This window comes from Dipodomys spectabilis, unplaced genomic scaffold (genome assembly GCF_019054845.1).
Source record: "Dipodomys spectabilis isolate Male_0828 unplaced genomic scaffold, ASM1905484v1 ptg000261l, whole genome shotgun sequence".
Classification (NCBI taxonomy): Eukaryota; Metazoa; Chordata; class Mammalia; order Rodentia; family Heteromyidae; genus Dipodomys; species Dipodomys spectabilis.
In genome coordinates, this window is record NW_024870938.1 from 324,436 (window position 1) to 337,583 (window position 13,148).

At 43.5% G+C, this 13,148-nt stretch overlaps 1 protein-coding gene across 1 annotated transcript in view; it reads left to right on the top strand.

Moving 5' to 3' along the window:
* The window catches only part of Farp2 (FERM, ARH/RhoGEF and pleckstrin domain protein 2), a 118,271-nt gene that overhangs the window by 33,654 nt on the left and 71,469 nt on the right, over positions 1-13,148 (top strand). Inside the window, exon 3 of the mRNA XM_042699654.1 lies at positions 12,152-12,256. Coding sequence (XP_042555588.1) covers positions 12,152-12,256 — 105 coding nt within the window. The remainder of the gene's footprint in view (positions 1-12,151; positions 12,257-13,148) is intronic.

Genomic DNA, 13,148 nt, shown 5'->3' on the forward strand with positions numbered 1-13,148 from the left:
CCTGTGAGACTTCTCAGGGACTGCTCTCATTTTCTGTCTTTTTTTTCCCTCTCATTCCCTCTGAGCATGTAGCCTGGCGCTCTGGAGTCACAGCAGCAATTACTTAATAACCATAGTAAGTTTCTGCTGCAGATTTTACTCTTTTAACTGGCAATATTTTCCTGACAGTGTTTTTCTGACATTTGTTTCTATTTGCTGATTTTATGAGTATTTTTGAATATTCAGTGTTCATTCTATTTGACCATCAGTCTTTGAAGCGTGTAAGTTCGTCAATTGCCTAACTTAAGGAGGTGCTTGTGAGAGGAGCTGGTGATGATACCCTGGTTGAAGTTTGGAATGTGTCATGTCTTGAGGTGTGTGGGTGGAAGCTGCTCTGTGTGTGACTTGCATGTAGTATCTTCAGTGTTGTCAGTTCTGAGTCACCAAGCCACACTGGGCTGTGGTTGGGCTCTGCTTCCGTGATCTCCCCCACCCTCGTTTTGCAAGCTAAGCACATAGGTTTTATCTCTCAGCTTGGACCCTCTGCCTTTGATGTATGTATGTGCTTCGGGGTCCTGCTGAAGTTGCGCCTAGCGCCACACCACGCCGCTCCTACACCTCGTGAGCATTCACACACCTTGCTCTCTGGCTACAGGCTCCGCTCCCGCTAAATTTGGATTGGGGATTTAGGCGTTCCTTAACTTTACTGAAAATGGAGCCCCCTTCCCCCTTATTCTCATATTTCAGATGAAAAGGTGCATGGTACTGGGAGTCTAACTCAGGGCCTGCTCTTGCTCAGGAGGTATTCTACCACTTGAGCCATATTCTAGCTATTTGGAGCTCAGACTGGTCTCAAACTTATGATTTTCCTATTTCAGCTTTCCAGCTGCTGGGATTATAGGTATATACAATGTCCTATTCTTTTCTCTTTTTTATGCTTTAGCAGGGATTTATTTTAGTTTAGCAGGGATTTATTTTAGTATAACAGGGTTAAGGTTGGGAGAAATACAGAAGAGAAAACATTGCCTGCTCCCTTACAGGAAATGGGAGTTAGATTTCTCATTTTATACTTTAGTTGTTGTTGTTGTTACTGTGTTGTCATTTTCCCTCAGAAGTTCTCTGGGAAAAAGCAAGAGAAGGGATGACATTGTCCAAAAAGAAATGTACCTTTGGGCTAGGAATGTGCTTACTAGTAGAGTGCTTACCTGGCGTGCATGAGGCCCTGGGTTCGATTCCTCAGTACCACATAAACAGAAAAAGCCAGAAGTGGCACTATGGCTCAAGTGGTAGAATGCTAGCCTTGAGCTGAAGAGCATGCAAGGCAAACACTCTACCACTGAGCCATCTTCCCAGCTCATCCCTTCTCTTATACTGACTTTTTTTTGTTGTTTGTTGGTTGGTTGGTTGGTCATGGAGCTTGAACTCTGCTTGAACGCTGTCCCTCAGCTCTTCAGCTCAAGACTAGTACTCTACCACGTGAGCCATAGCACCACCTCTGGTTTTCTGGTGGTTTATTGGAGATAAGTTTCATGGCCTTTCATGTCCAGGCTGGGTTTGAACCGTGATCATCAGATCTCAGCCTCCTGAGTAGCTAGGATTACAGCTTACCTTTTTAAGGATCTATTGAATTTTTTTAAAAAAGGTTTTCCCCTTTGGTGTGCACATTTGCTTTGTTCATTGTGCTAATTTTCCACTTTCCAGATGTAGCTAAAGTATTCAGGAATTGGGTTTCAGTTTGATTTCAATTTGCATTTTTACAGATGAGGTTCCAAGCTGCTCTATGTTGATTATAACTGATCTTATCTAAAGGCTACCGTTTGATTTCCCAGACAGGCCTTCCCTCAGAGAATGACTACCTCCTTGATACAGAGCTGTAGGAGTGAGCCTCATACTGACAAGGGAGAGTGGGCAGGACAGGCAGACAGACAGGTTTCAGTTTGTATGTAAGTGTATACATGTATACACAAGTAAGGAAAGGCAAGCCAACCAGAACCCCTTCTGTTTGAGAGGATGAAAGAGAAGATTTAATTAGAGGCCATCTGCCTTAAGAGATTGGATTGTAAGCTAGCTGCCCTTCAATTTGCTTTTTTTTCTTCTTCTGAAACTAAAAAGTCACATTTTGTTTGTCCAGAAATTTTAAGCCTGTCAGTTAATAGCAGGTTGCTTCTCTGCTTCTTGTGTATGACTTAATGTTTATGCAATTATGCACTGAAGCCAGATATAGATCACCTTGGGGTTTATCTCTTCTGATGTTCTATGCTTTCATTGGACAATTCTGCCACTGTGTCCCTCATGGGAAGAGTGGCTCATGGCCATCTCACTTAGGAAGTTCATCAGAGTTCTGTCCTCAGGTTTGTCTGACTTTGTGAGGGGTGCTGGCAGGCTTGATTGTCCTCTTCTCATGAACTTGGGACTACAGATAGGAAGGGAGCAGACAACGCCTAAATCACATCGCATTTCCTCTGCCAGCCGCTGGGGTCACGCGCAGCGTCTGCTCCCAGCACTTTTTAAGCTGTGCAGGCAGCTTGACTGGGACAACTTGCTGGAGCGCCACAGCACCTTTGCTTTCTCCTCCTCACAGTTGAAGTGCTCTTTCCAGCATAAAAGTGTCAAGACTTTCCAGTCTTGTTTAATTATTTACACCCCAGTCAAGCATCAGAAATGACACTAGCAATGTGAAATGTAACAGGAATAATAGTTAACTACTAAGGACCAAGAGATGGGGGTTTACTGAAGAATGCAGGAATAATCAAGAAGCTGGTTGCTCCCACCTGTAATCTTGGTGATTCAAAAAGCCGAGACCTGAGGATCATGACTCAAAGCCAGCTGGAAAGACTTTTCTGGTTAGATTACAAGGCCCCTAATCCAAACCCTGCTTCTGGTACTCACATGTGCGCATGTGCACACACATGCGTGTTCACATGCACACATGATCAGTAGAAATGTACCAGGGAGAGAAAATCCAAGGAACAACAAATGTTAGACAATGGCAGAGTTCATGAAGGTGTCACAGGAATAGGCTGGCAGGTAGAAGCTAAGTGCCGGTGAAATGTAGGGTAGTAGGAGCCCACATGAACACGTAAAGCCCCAGAGCCAGAAGAGAAACCCCTGCTCCTTGGATCCACCAGCACCTTCTACTGACAAGCCAGACATTGAAAAGGAGTGTCTTCAAGGCCCTGCTCTAGCAACACAAAGCAAGACAATCATGGATGTTAGATGGAGGACAATAAAGAAGTAACTTGCACTGGGTGCCAGTAGCTCACTCCTGTAATCCTAGCTACTCAGGAGGCTGAGATCTGAGGATTGCAGTTCAAAGCCAGCCTGGGCAGGAAAGTCTGTGAGACTCTTATCTCCAGTAAACCACTACAAAACTGGAAGTGGCACTGTGGCTCAAGCGGTAGAGCACTTGCCTTGAGCTGTAAGAGCTGAGGGACAGCGCCCAGGCCCAGAGTTCAAGCCCCACGACCAACCAAAAAAAAAAAAGTAACTTGCTCACCTCTATTAATAAGTTCCAATTTGGAAATTTTATATTTAGGAAAATCTGTTGTCTGGGTATCAGTGAAACAATGAATTGACAGGGTCAGTTCATTTCCATGTTCTACTGTAGAAGGCAGTTTATACCAGGTTATCTCTTTAGTCTAAGAATATGGGATGCATGTGGTACAGAGCCCTTCCTCAGAAGGCATACATAGCCATTCACACCTCTCTACTCTAGTCCTTATGGCTTCCACTGAAACTTAGCAGAACTTTAGTGGACAGTATTTTAGAAATATGCAACAATCTAGGAATTCAAAATGTTCCTAGGCCAGGCACCGGTGGCTCACGCCTGTAATTCTAGATGCTCAAGAGGCTGAGATCTGAGGATCGAGATTCAAAGCCAGCCTTGGCAGGAAAGTCCATGAGACTCTTATCTCCAATTAGTCTCCAGAAAACTGGAAGTGGTGCTGTGGCTCAAGTGCTAGAGTACTCACCTTGAGCTGAAGATTTGAGAGACAGCACCCAGGCCCAGGGTTCCAGCCCCACAACTGACCAAAAAAAAAAAAAAGATGCATTGTACTCATAAGCTGCTACGTTGAATAGAAGCCCCCTTGTACAACTATGTAAAGATAATTTCTTAAAAAGTGTTCCAGAATAAGAATGAGATGCCTGTCCAAAATGTTGATGCCCTTTCAGAGACTTCATATGAATGCACTACAGTTTCCTGTGAGCTCTCAAGATTATTTTCATTGTGCAGTGTAATATAAAAGGCAATTTGGGTTTGATCTAATTATTAGACAAGAAAAATCTTAAGTAATGAAGCTAACGGTAGATAGGAGTTCAGTACCAGGAGTGGGCATCTGGACTGATGGGGAGTTAAGACTTGGCACGCAGACTGTAAATGGGCACAGAAGCAAACAAGCTGAAGGACATCATGCTGTTCCAAGAGAATTTTCCCACAGTGCTCAAGATAAAGCGCTGCTTTGTTAGGCAGCTTTTGTACCCATTTCCATCTAGACATAGTCTTTAATGGTGTTTCTGTGGATGTCGATATTTAACAATATGCTTTATGTCTTATTCACTACAGTGACAAGTGGCAAATGAAATATTGAACAAAATTTTTTTTGTTTTGAGTGTGTGTGTGTGTGTGTGTGTGTGTGTGTGTGTGTGTGTGTGTGTGTGTGCCAGTCCTGGCTCTTGAACTCAGGATCTGGGTGCTGTCCCTGAGCTCTTTTGGTCAAGGCAAAAGAGTTTTACCACTTGAGCCACAGCTCCACTTCTGGCTGTTTGGTGGTTAAAGGTGAGTCTCACAGGTATTCCTACTCAGGCTAGCTCCAAACCTAGATCCTCACATCTCAGCCTCCTGAGTAGCTAGGATTACAGGCGTGAGCCACCAATGCTCAGATGAACAAAAAGTGTTTTAACTTATAATTCATATGCTGTGTTCTCAGTACTTTTCTTCCCTAGCTTGTATTTGAAGTACAGTTGTGATCTGGGTGGCTGTGTTATCAGCAGGACATGGATGAGACAGTAGGTCTCTTCCCTTGTCTATCAATGACCAGTGCTGGATACCAGGTAGCTGGAAGGTCTTTCCGATTTACCTCAAAGAGGGTCTTCTTCTACCTTATTTTGCTGCTTTGGGAACAGATGATAAGTATCAAAGTTCAACTGAGGCTGAATTTCTGTACCTTTGGTATACAAGATGTAAGAGTCACAATAGACATATTACAGATACAAATGACACAGAGGATGCAGCCGTTTGTGACACTTAACAATTTGTAGTTCAAGTCCTGAGATGACCTAGAGAAAGTGAACAGAGGGGTTGGGAAGGAAAGCCAGCCCGAGGAGGACCTATTTCCCTGTCACTAAACAATGGGGAGAGACAATTGGGATCCCGCACATTTTCCCCGTCCCTTCAAACTTGTAACTCACACCCCTCCCTCCTGCAGCCAGTGTTGAAGCCTCCTGTTCTCCTTTATACCCCTTGGTGATTCTTTGGTATTAATTTTGGAAATTTCAGGAGTAAATAGCAATTATCACAGGTGTGGCTCCCTAACCAAAAAAAAAAAAAAAAATTAAGGGTGTGAATTCTGTGAAAAAGTATTTTACCTAGTAACACAGAAAAACATCCCAAAAGTTATCTTCATAATACATTATAAAAAGGATTGTGAGGTTTCATATATTTTTTCAGTACTAGGGATAGAATCCAGGGCCTTGTACATGCTAGATGAATAGCTTACTACTAACTTACATCCTCAGCCCCCATTTTACATACATATTGGCAGGCGAAAGAAATTTTTGGCTGCCATTTTATGAGTAAATACATGCACCCATCGTAGAACCAAGTGCTATCCATCCCATCTTTGACCTGTCCTCTCTGTGGGCTTTCACTGAAGAGACAATCTGAACCCTGGGGGTCAGTCTAACGGAACTGGGAAAGGTGGGGTGTGAGCCCTCTGTGTGGGTAGCAGACCATCTCTGGTGATGCCTGTGCTCTTCCAAATGTGCAGTTGGTGACTGCAGCTTTGGACTTGGACAACTTTTTATGTCAAGTATGAATCAGAGCAGTTTTTGTACATTATTTCATTAAAGCCTTCATAATTAGGAAGCCAAATCCAAGGATCACTGTTTAAATCCAACCTAGACAGGAAAGTCCATGAGGATCTTATCTCTAATTAACCTACAAAAAGCTGGAAGTGAAGCTGTGGCTTCACCAGCCTTGAGCGGAAAAAGCTAAATGACAGTGCCCAGGCCCTAAGTTCAAGCCCTACTGGCACCAAAATAAATACATAAATAAATGCCTTATAAGATAGTTAGATTTATTCCTCAGATGAGGAAAATAGGCTGAGCATGACCATTCAGTGGAAACCAAGCTTTCAGCTCCAGAGCCCATGTTTTGTGTGCACACAATTTGATCCTTGTGACAAATGCTGGGGCTGTACTGTGAGCACAGATTGACCAGCCCCTGGTTTGGATGCTATCCATGCACATCGGAGATGATGCAGAAGCATACTCAAGAGCTTAAGATCCAAAAGATTGTGGTTTACAGCCAACTGTGGTAGAGAAGTCTCCTGGAGTCCAGCTCCAGCTCCAGATATCCAGCAAAAAACAGAACTGGACATGTGGCTCAAGTGGTAGAGTGCCATCCTAACAAGCACAAGGTCTCAGTACCATCAAACCCCCAAAATAACTTTATTTTATTTTTAAAGTTGTGGGGTTTGAACTCAAGGCCTGTAAAGCTGGCTTTACTTCTGGGTTTTTGCTGATTAATTGGAAATCTGAGTTTCACAGACTTTCCTGCCCTGGCTGGCTTTGAACTGCAATCCTCAAATCTCAGCCTTCTGAGTAGCTAGGATTACAGGTGTAAGCTACCAGTACCCAGTCAAAAAATTGTATTGTGTATCATGACCTGAAATAGCAGATCCTAATGGCTTATGCCTATAATACTAACTACTCAGGAAATGGATCTGGGGGTTGTGATTTGAAGCTAGCCCAGAAGAAAAGTCCATGAAACTCTCTCCAAAATACTGGATTGGATCTGTAGCTCAGGTGGTAGAACAGCCATGAGCAAGAATATGAAGAATGTAGCCAGGCTCTGCTGGCTCACGCCTGTAATCCCAGCTACTCAGGAGGCTGAGATCTGAGGATCACAGTTCAAAGCCAGCCCAGGCAGGAAAAGCCATGAAACTCTTATCTCCAAAAAGCCACCAGAAAACCAGAAGTGGCACTGTGGCCTCGAGCTGAAGAGCTGAGGGACAGTGCTCAGGCCCAGAGTTCAAGCCCTATGACAGACCAAAAAAAAAAAATAATAATTATATATATAAAGAATGTGATCCGAGTACCAGCATGCATGCGTGCACGCACACATACACACACACACATATGTGCAGGCACACACACAAACACACTTAGAAATAGAGGGTCTGGAGCATATCTCAATGGTAGAGCCCTTATCTAGCATATGCAAAGCCCTGGGAAGATGGGAGAGAGACACTAGAAATTTAATTAAATTAGATACCTTCTTAACCTTCAAATTATTCTTTGGTTTGTTTATTCTTGGGGCTGGTCCTGGGGCTTGAACAACATTCCTCACCCTTTCACTTGGCTTTTTCCCTCAAGGCCAGCACTCTACCACTTGAACCACATCTTTGCTTTCTTCAAATTATTCTGGAACCAATCATATGATTTATTTTCTGTGTGGTTTATTGATGTGACATAGTAATAAACTTCCTATAAAATTTATGGTATAGAGTTATTTTAATTGTTACTGGCTTATATTTACCAATATTGTCCTTTAAATATTTTTATTAATATCTATAAATGTATATTTTTCTGCAGGGATGTAGATGTCTTTGTGTTTTGGGGGGGAAATCTTCCATGCTTTGGAGAAATTTAAATTGCATTGAAAATATCTTCCTTTGTAGTTTGTAAAAATATGCAATTCTAAGGGCTTTTGGGGGAGTTGAGAAAAGTGTGTATGTGTGTATATGCAAATCCATGTAGGACATTCCTGGAAAATAAGGCTGCATCTTGAACCCAGCATGTGTGTTTGCATGATTGGCACATGGGCTTCCCTATCACTCAGGGGAGTAGATACCTTGGCATCTGCGATAGCCAGGCAGAAGACCAGGGAGGGACTGGGGGAATTGCCTTCTCACTGTTCACTTGACATAGGACTTTACTCCCCCCCAAACCATCAGAATCAGAGCGTTGTGAGGGGGTTTGGAGTTGTGCCTTTTGTAGCAGACTGCCAAATGCCAGGCCTAGCAACACAGGATGAAGACCCAATTTCTTCCTTTCAGATTCACCTGGTAGAAAGAGCAAACCAAACAATAAGTAAATCAGCTGGTGTTAAGGAGGTATCGCAAATGAGGGATACACTGGAGGCTCACAAAGGAAAGTGACAGGGAGTTTCCCATAATGGAATACTTGAGGTGCATGTCATTTCCCCACATCACATCCACCCTCAGTCCTGAATGCAGCCAGCCCTATAAGCAGGAAGAGCCCTGTCTGGATCGTGCCCCATACGGCTATGCTGGGGAAGGGGATGGAGTGGTAGGCAACAGGTGGTCTGAGAGCCTTCCCCAGAATAACTCTGTATCCTAGTGGATGGTTCTGTGTTGCTGGCTGCAACAAGGCGGTAGGACAAGACACCAGAGACCAAGAAAACTAGAAAAACACAGAGACATAGAGAGACAGCGGGACACCCGGGGTCCAACCCACTGCAACTAGGGCCAGGGCAGTAATGGAGACCAACCATGGCCGTATGGTGTGGGGTTCCAGGGCCTGAAGCCTTCCACCAGCTTCAGGTTCCCGAAGTCCCTTTACCAAAGTATTTATTTAGTTGGGTACAGGGGCTTATGTGCAGAAAGTGAAGTATCAATATTCCTTAAGTCACAAGCACCAACGTGATATAACCTTACTCAAGTGATAAATGACTTCCTTATCTTAGGAAGTAGAGGTAAGCCGTAAATGACTTACAATTTGCACAGGCTTTGGTCTATCCCCAAGGTTCCAGAAAATTTGGGGTTGAATTAGCCCACATCCAGGATACAAGTCTGGACTCCTGTAAAGCCGGGAGTGAGTGACTTTTCCAGGGGCCTCTTAGCGTCTGGGGGTTCATGTCGGGAGGAGGCATCCAACCCGCAGTCCTCCGGCTCTCATAGCACTTGGGCCCCAAGTTCCCATTGGGAGGGAGGATCATCATGGATGAGAGACACTGGTTTCCTTATTCTTTTTTTGGGGGGTCAGGGGGAGACCAGTTGTGGGGCCTGAACTCTGGGCCTGGGCGCTGCCCCTCAGCTCTTCAGCTCAAGGCTAGCGCTCTACCAGTTGAGCCACAGCGCCACTTCCGGCTTTTTTCTTTTTGCTTATGTGGTGCTGAGGAATCGAACCCAGGGCCTCATGCATACAAGGCAAACGCTCTACCACTGAGCCACTTTCCCAGCCCTGGTTCCCTTATTCTTATGACACAGGAGACTGCACCCTCAGGAAGGTCCAGACATGAAGTCTTGCTATGTAGTACCCCAAAGTTAAGCTGTCAGCTGTTTTGTCCAGCCTTCAAGGTCTCCGGCATCCAAGATTCAGCACTTTCCAGTAAGGAAGAGGGTAGCATGCCAGTCTCTCAAACCTTTTCCAGGTTTTACAACCCTGCTTCAGAATTCCTGGTAGTGTGTGCATGTGCGTGCTTGCTTCCCAGCGTGCCAGTCCTGAGATCGGGGCCTGAGTGCTGTCTGAGCTTTTTTGCTCAGTCTAGCACTTCACCACTTGAGCCTCAGCTCTACCTACAGCATTTCAGTGGTTAACCAGAGATGAGTCTCACAGGTACTTCTCTTGCTCAGGCTAGCTCCAAACCTAGATCCTCACATCTCAGCCTCCTGGTAGCTGCCAGCATCCTGCTTAACCCCATGGATTTTGGTTCTCAAGGAATTGATTTCAACAGACAATATGGCTGTCATGATTCCCAATTGGCAACCACCCAAGCTGCTCCATGGCTTGGTCTGAGAAGCCCTGGCATAGACACATTCTCACTGAGTTACTGAGCACCGTCAGGGTCTTCCAAGATGACCATGGTATCACAGCAGTGTTTACAGGATGATGTCAGAATGACTTCAACCCAGAAGATTTACTCTTCATTTATAAATGGGATTTACAACGTAAGTCACTGTGTCCTAGGGAGATGTTCACTACATTTTCTTTTTTTTTTTTTTTGGTCCAGTCGTGGGGCCTGAACTCTGGGCCTGGGCGCTGTCCCTCAACTCTTCAGCTCAAGGCTAGCGCTCTACCACTTGAGCCACAGCGCCACTCCTGGCTTTTTTCTTTTTGCTTATGTGGTACTGAGGAATGGAACCCAGGGCCTCAGGCATGCAAGGCAAGCGCTCTACCACTGAGCCACCTTCCCAGCCCATACATTTTCATTCTTTAAATACATCTTTATTTCAAGTGATTATAGGTTTTTATTCCTCAAGAGTAATTTCTCTAGTAGCATAAACATTGCTAGTACACAGAAGATCTGTTGGTTAAACTTCAAGGAGTATAAGATGCTCGGGAAAAATGGAGACTTGCCCTTCTACACTTGAATATGTGTTTTCAGTATTGAAAATGGGTTGATGCAGGGCCTATGATGTAATCCTAGCTACTCAGGAGGCTGAGATCTGAGGATTGCGGTTCAAAGCTAATCCAGCAAGCAAAGTCTCTGTGACTCTTACCTCCAATTTACCACCATAAAGCTGGGGTGGAGTTGTGGCTCAGATGGTAGGACTCTAGCCTTGAGAGAAGGGAGAGGGAGAGAGAGGGAGGATTAGGGACTGAATCAGGCCATGAGTTGAAGCCCCAGGAATGGACCAAAAACAAAAAGTTGAAACATTACAGGAGTAAATAAGAAAAAAAAAACCTTTAAAAAAAATCCTGCCTCCTCCTCCTATCTCTAATCAGTCCTGCAGTGGTAGTAATTTTTCAAGGTTTGATGTATACAGTTTAAGTTTATTGTATATAAACTTGTAAATATCATGTGTATTATAAAAGAGAATCATATTACATACACCTCGTAGAAATGGAGATCTTGAGTTTTCATCTTACCTAACCTGCAGTCTGTTCTATATTCCATTGTACACAGACTTCTGTGTTCTTTCTGAGGTTGCATAATTCTCCATTATAGCCATACTATTACTTACTTACTAGTTTTACCAAATTTGTTCTTGTATAACTAGCTATATGCATATGAAAGTGTTCACAGAGGAAAATTCTTGCTAATAAGTGTTAAGTTTTGAAGTGTTTGCAAATCACCCCTCCAAAGTTGTACTAATTTACACTCTCCTTAGTACTATGTGGGGATTACCTGCTTTTTCACAGATTCTTCTGATCTCTGTGATAGAGGAAATATGGTTTTACTACTTTATCCTTTTATTAGAGAGATTAAGAACTTTTTAAAATTTCTAACAACCATTTGTTTTTCTTCACTCAGTTCATAAGAGTAGATAAATTGTATTTTTTCAGTATGTTTAATTTTATTAAACATCTTTCCATTCAGAAGTTTTTGTTTTTGTTTTTTATCTCAACAGCCCCTGTTCTTCTCAAGTAGTAAGACTGTTGGTCTCAGCATTTTAGCAAATATCAAATTTTCACTTGATAAAATATTATCTGAAACTGGGGCTGGGAAGGTGGCCCAGTGGCAGAGCGCTTGCCTTGCATGCATGAGGCTCTGTGTTCAATTCCTCAGCACCACATAAGCAAAAAGAATAAAGCCGGAAGTGGCGCTGTGGCTCAAGTGGTAGAGCGCTAGCCTTGAGATGAAGAGCTGAGGGATAGCGCCCAGGCCCAGAGTTCAGGGCCCACAACCAGACCCAAAAAAAAAAAAAAAAAAAAAAAAAAAATATATATATATATATATATATATATATATATATTATCTGAAACTGGAAATGGTTTCTGCAGTGTAAAGTTACAAAGATACCCTAAATCATAATAAGAATGTAAAATAGAAGTGTGTTTATGAATGTATTTCTGTCAGTCCCTAAGCACAGATATCTCTCATTTACTTGTTATGTGGCTGTTTATAAATCTTACACTCTTGAAGGTAAAATGAGCAAGAAATGAGCTGAAGTTATATGGTGGAATGTAACTTTATGCCAGTGTTCCTAAGTAATCTTTGTTCACCACTCAGCCTGTAAGCTTTTTCCCATCTGTCTCCCTGTAGCCTAAATGTGACGGCCAGAACTTGCTCACACAAGTGTGGAAGCATTTGAATCTGATCGAATGTGACTACTTTGGGTTGGAGTTTCAGGACATTCAGTCCCGCTGGGTATGTGCGTCTGACTTTAGCTCTGTTCTTGGTATACAAAGAGCCCTTCAGAACCTACTTTAATGATGTCAGTTGTTTGATAATTGGCATGTCCTGATCAAAGCTGTGCTATTACAATATTTTTAGCTACAAGGAACATTTCAACATTTCTGCTTTTCATTTGAATGCATACCCTAGTTCTTTAAGTCCAAATGCACATCCCTCTAACTCTTCCATCCAGTTGCATATAATGCCAAGGAAAGCCTTCCTTTCTCTGTGTTACCACAGCAACCTCTAATGTACCCTGCCCCAAAAGCTATGTCAAAAGTAGATTTTTAGGGCCAGGTACCAGGGGCTCAGACCTATAATCTCAGAAGGCTGAGATCTGAAGATCATGGTTTGAGTCCATGAAGCTCTTATCTCCAGTTAATCGCCAAAACCCAAAGAGGCTAGATTAAAACTCAGGGACCAACATCAGGTTGAGTCCAAGCCCTAGGCTTGAAAAAAAAAAACCAAAAACAAAGCAAAAAGATTAAGAGCCAGGTGCTTGTGGCTCATGTGTTTAATTCTGGCTACTCAGAATGCTGAGATGTCAGGATTGTGGCTCAGACTCCCCAGCAGGAGGGCTGTGAGGCTCTTTCCTCTAGTCACCCAGCACAGAGCCTACATGGTAGAGCACCAACCTTGAGTGGAAAAGCCGCATGAGAGCACAGGTTCCTGTGCGTAAGCCCCAGTACTGCTGTACACATTCATGCACACAAAAATGCTTTTTTTGCAGGTCGTAGGGCCTGAATTCTGGACCTGGGCTGTCTCTTAGCTCTTCAGCTCAAGGCTAGTGCTCTACTGCTTGAACCACAGCACCACTTCCCACTTTTTCTCCTTATGTGGTGCTGAGGAATCAAACCCAGGGCTT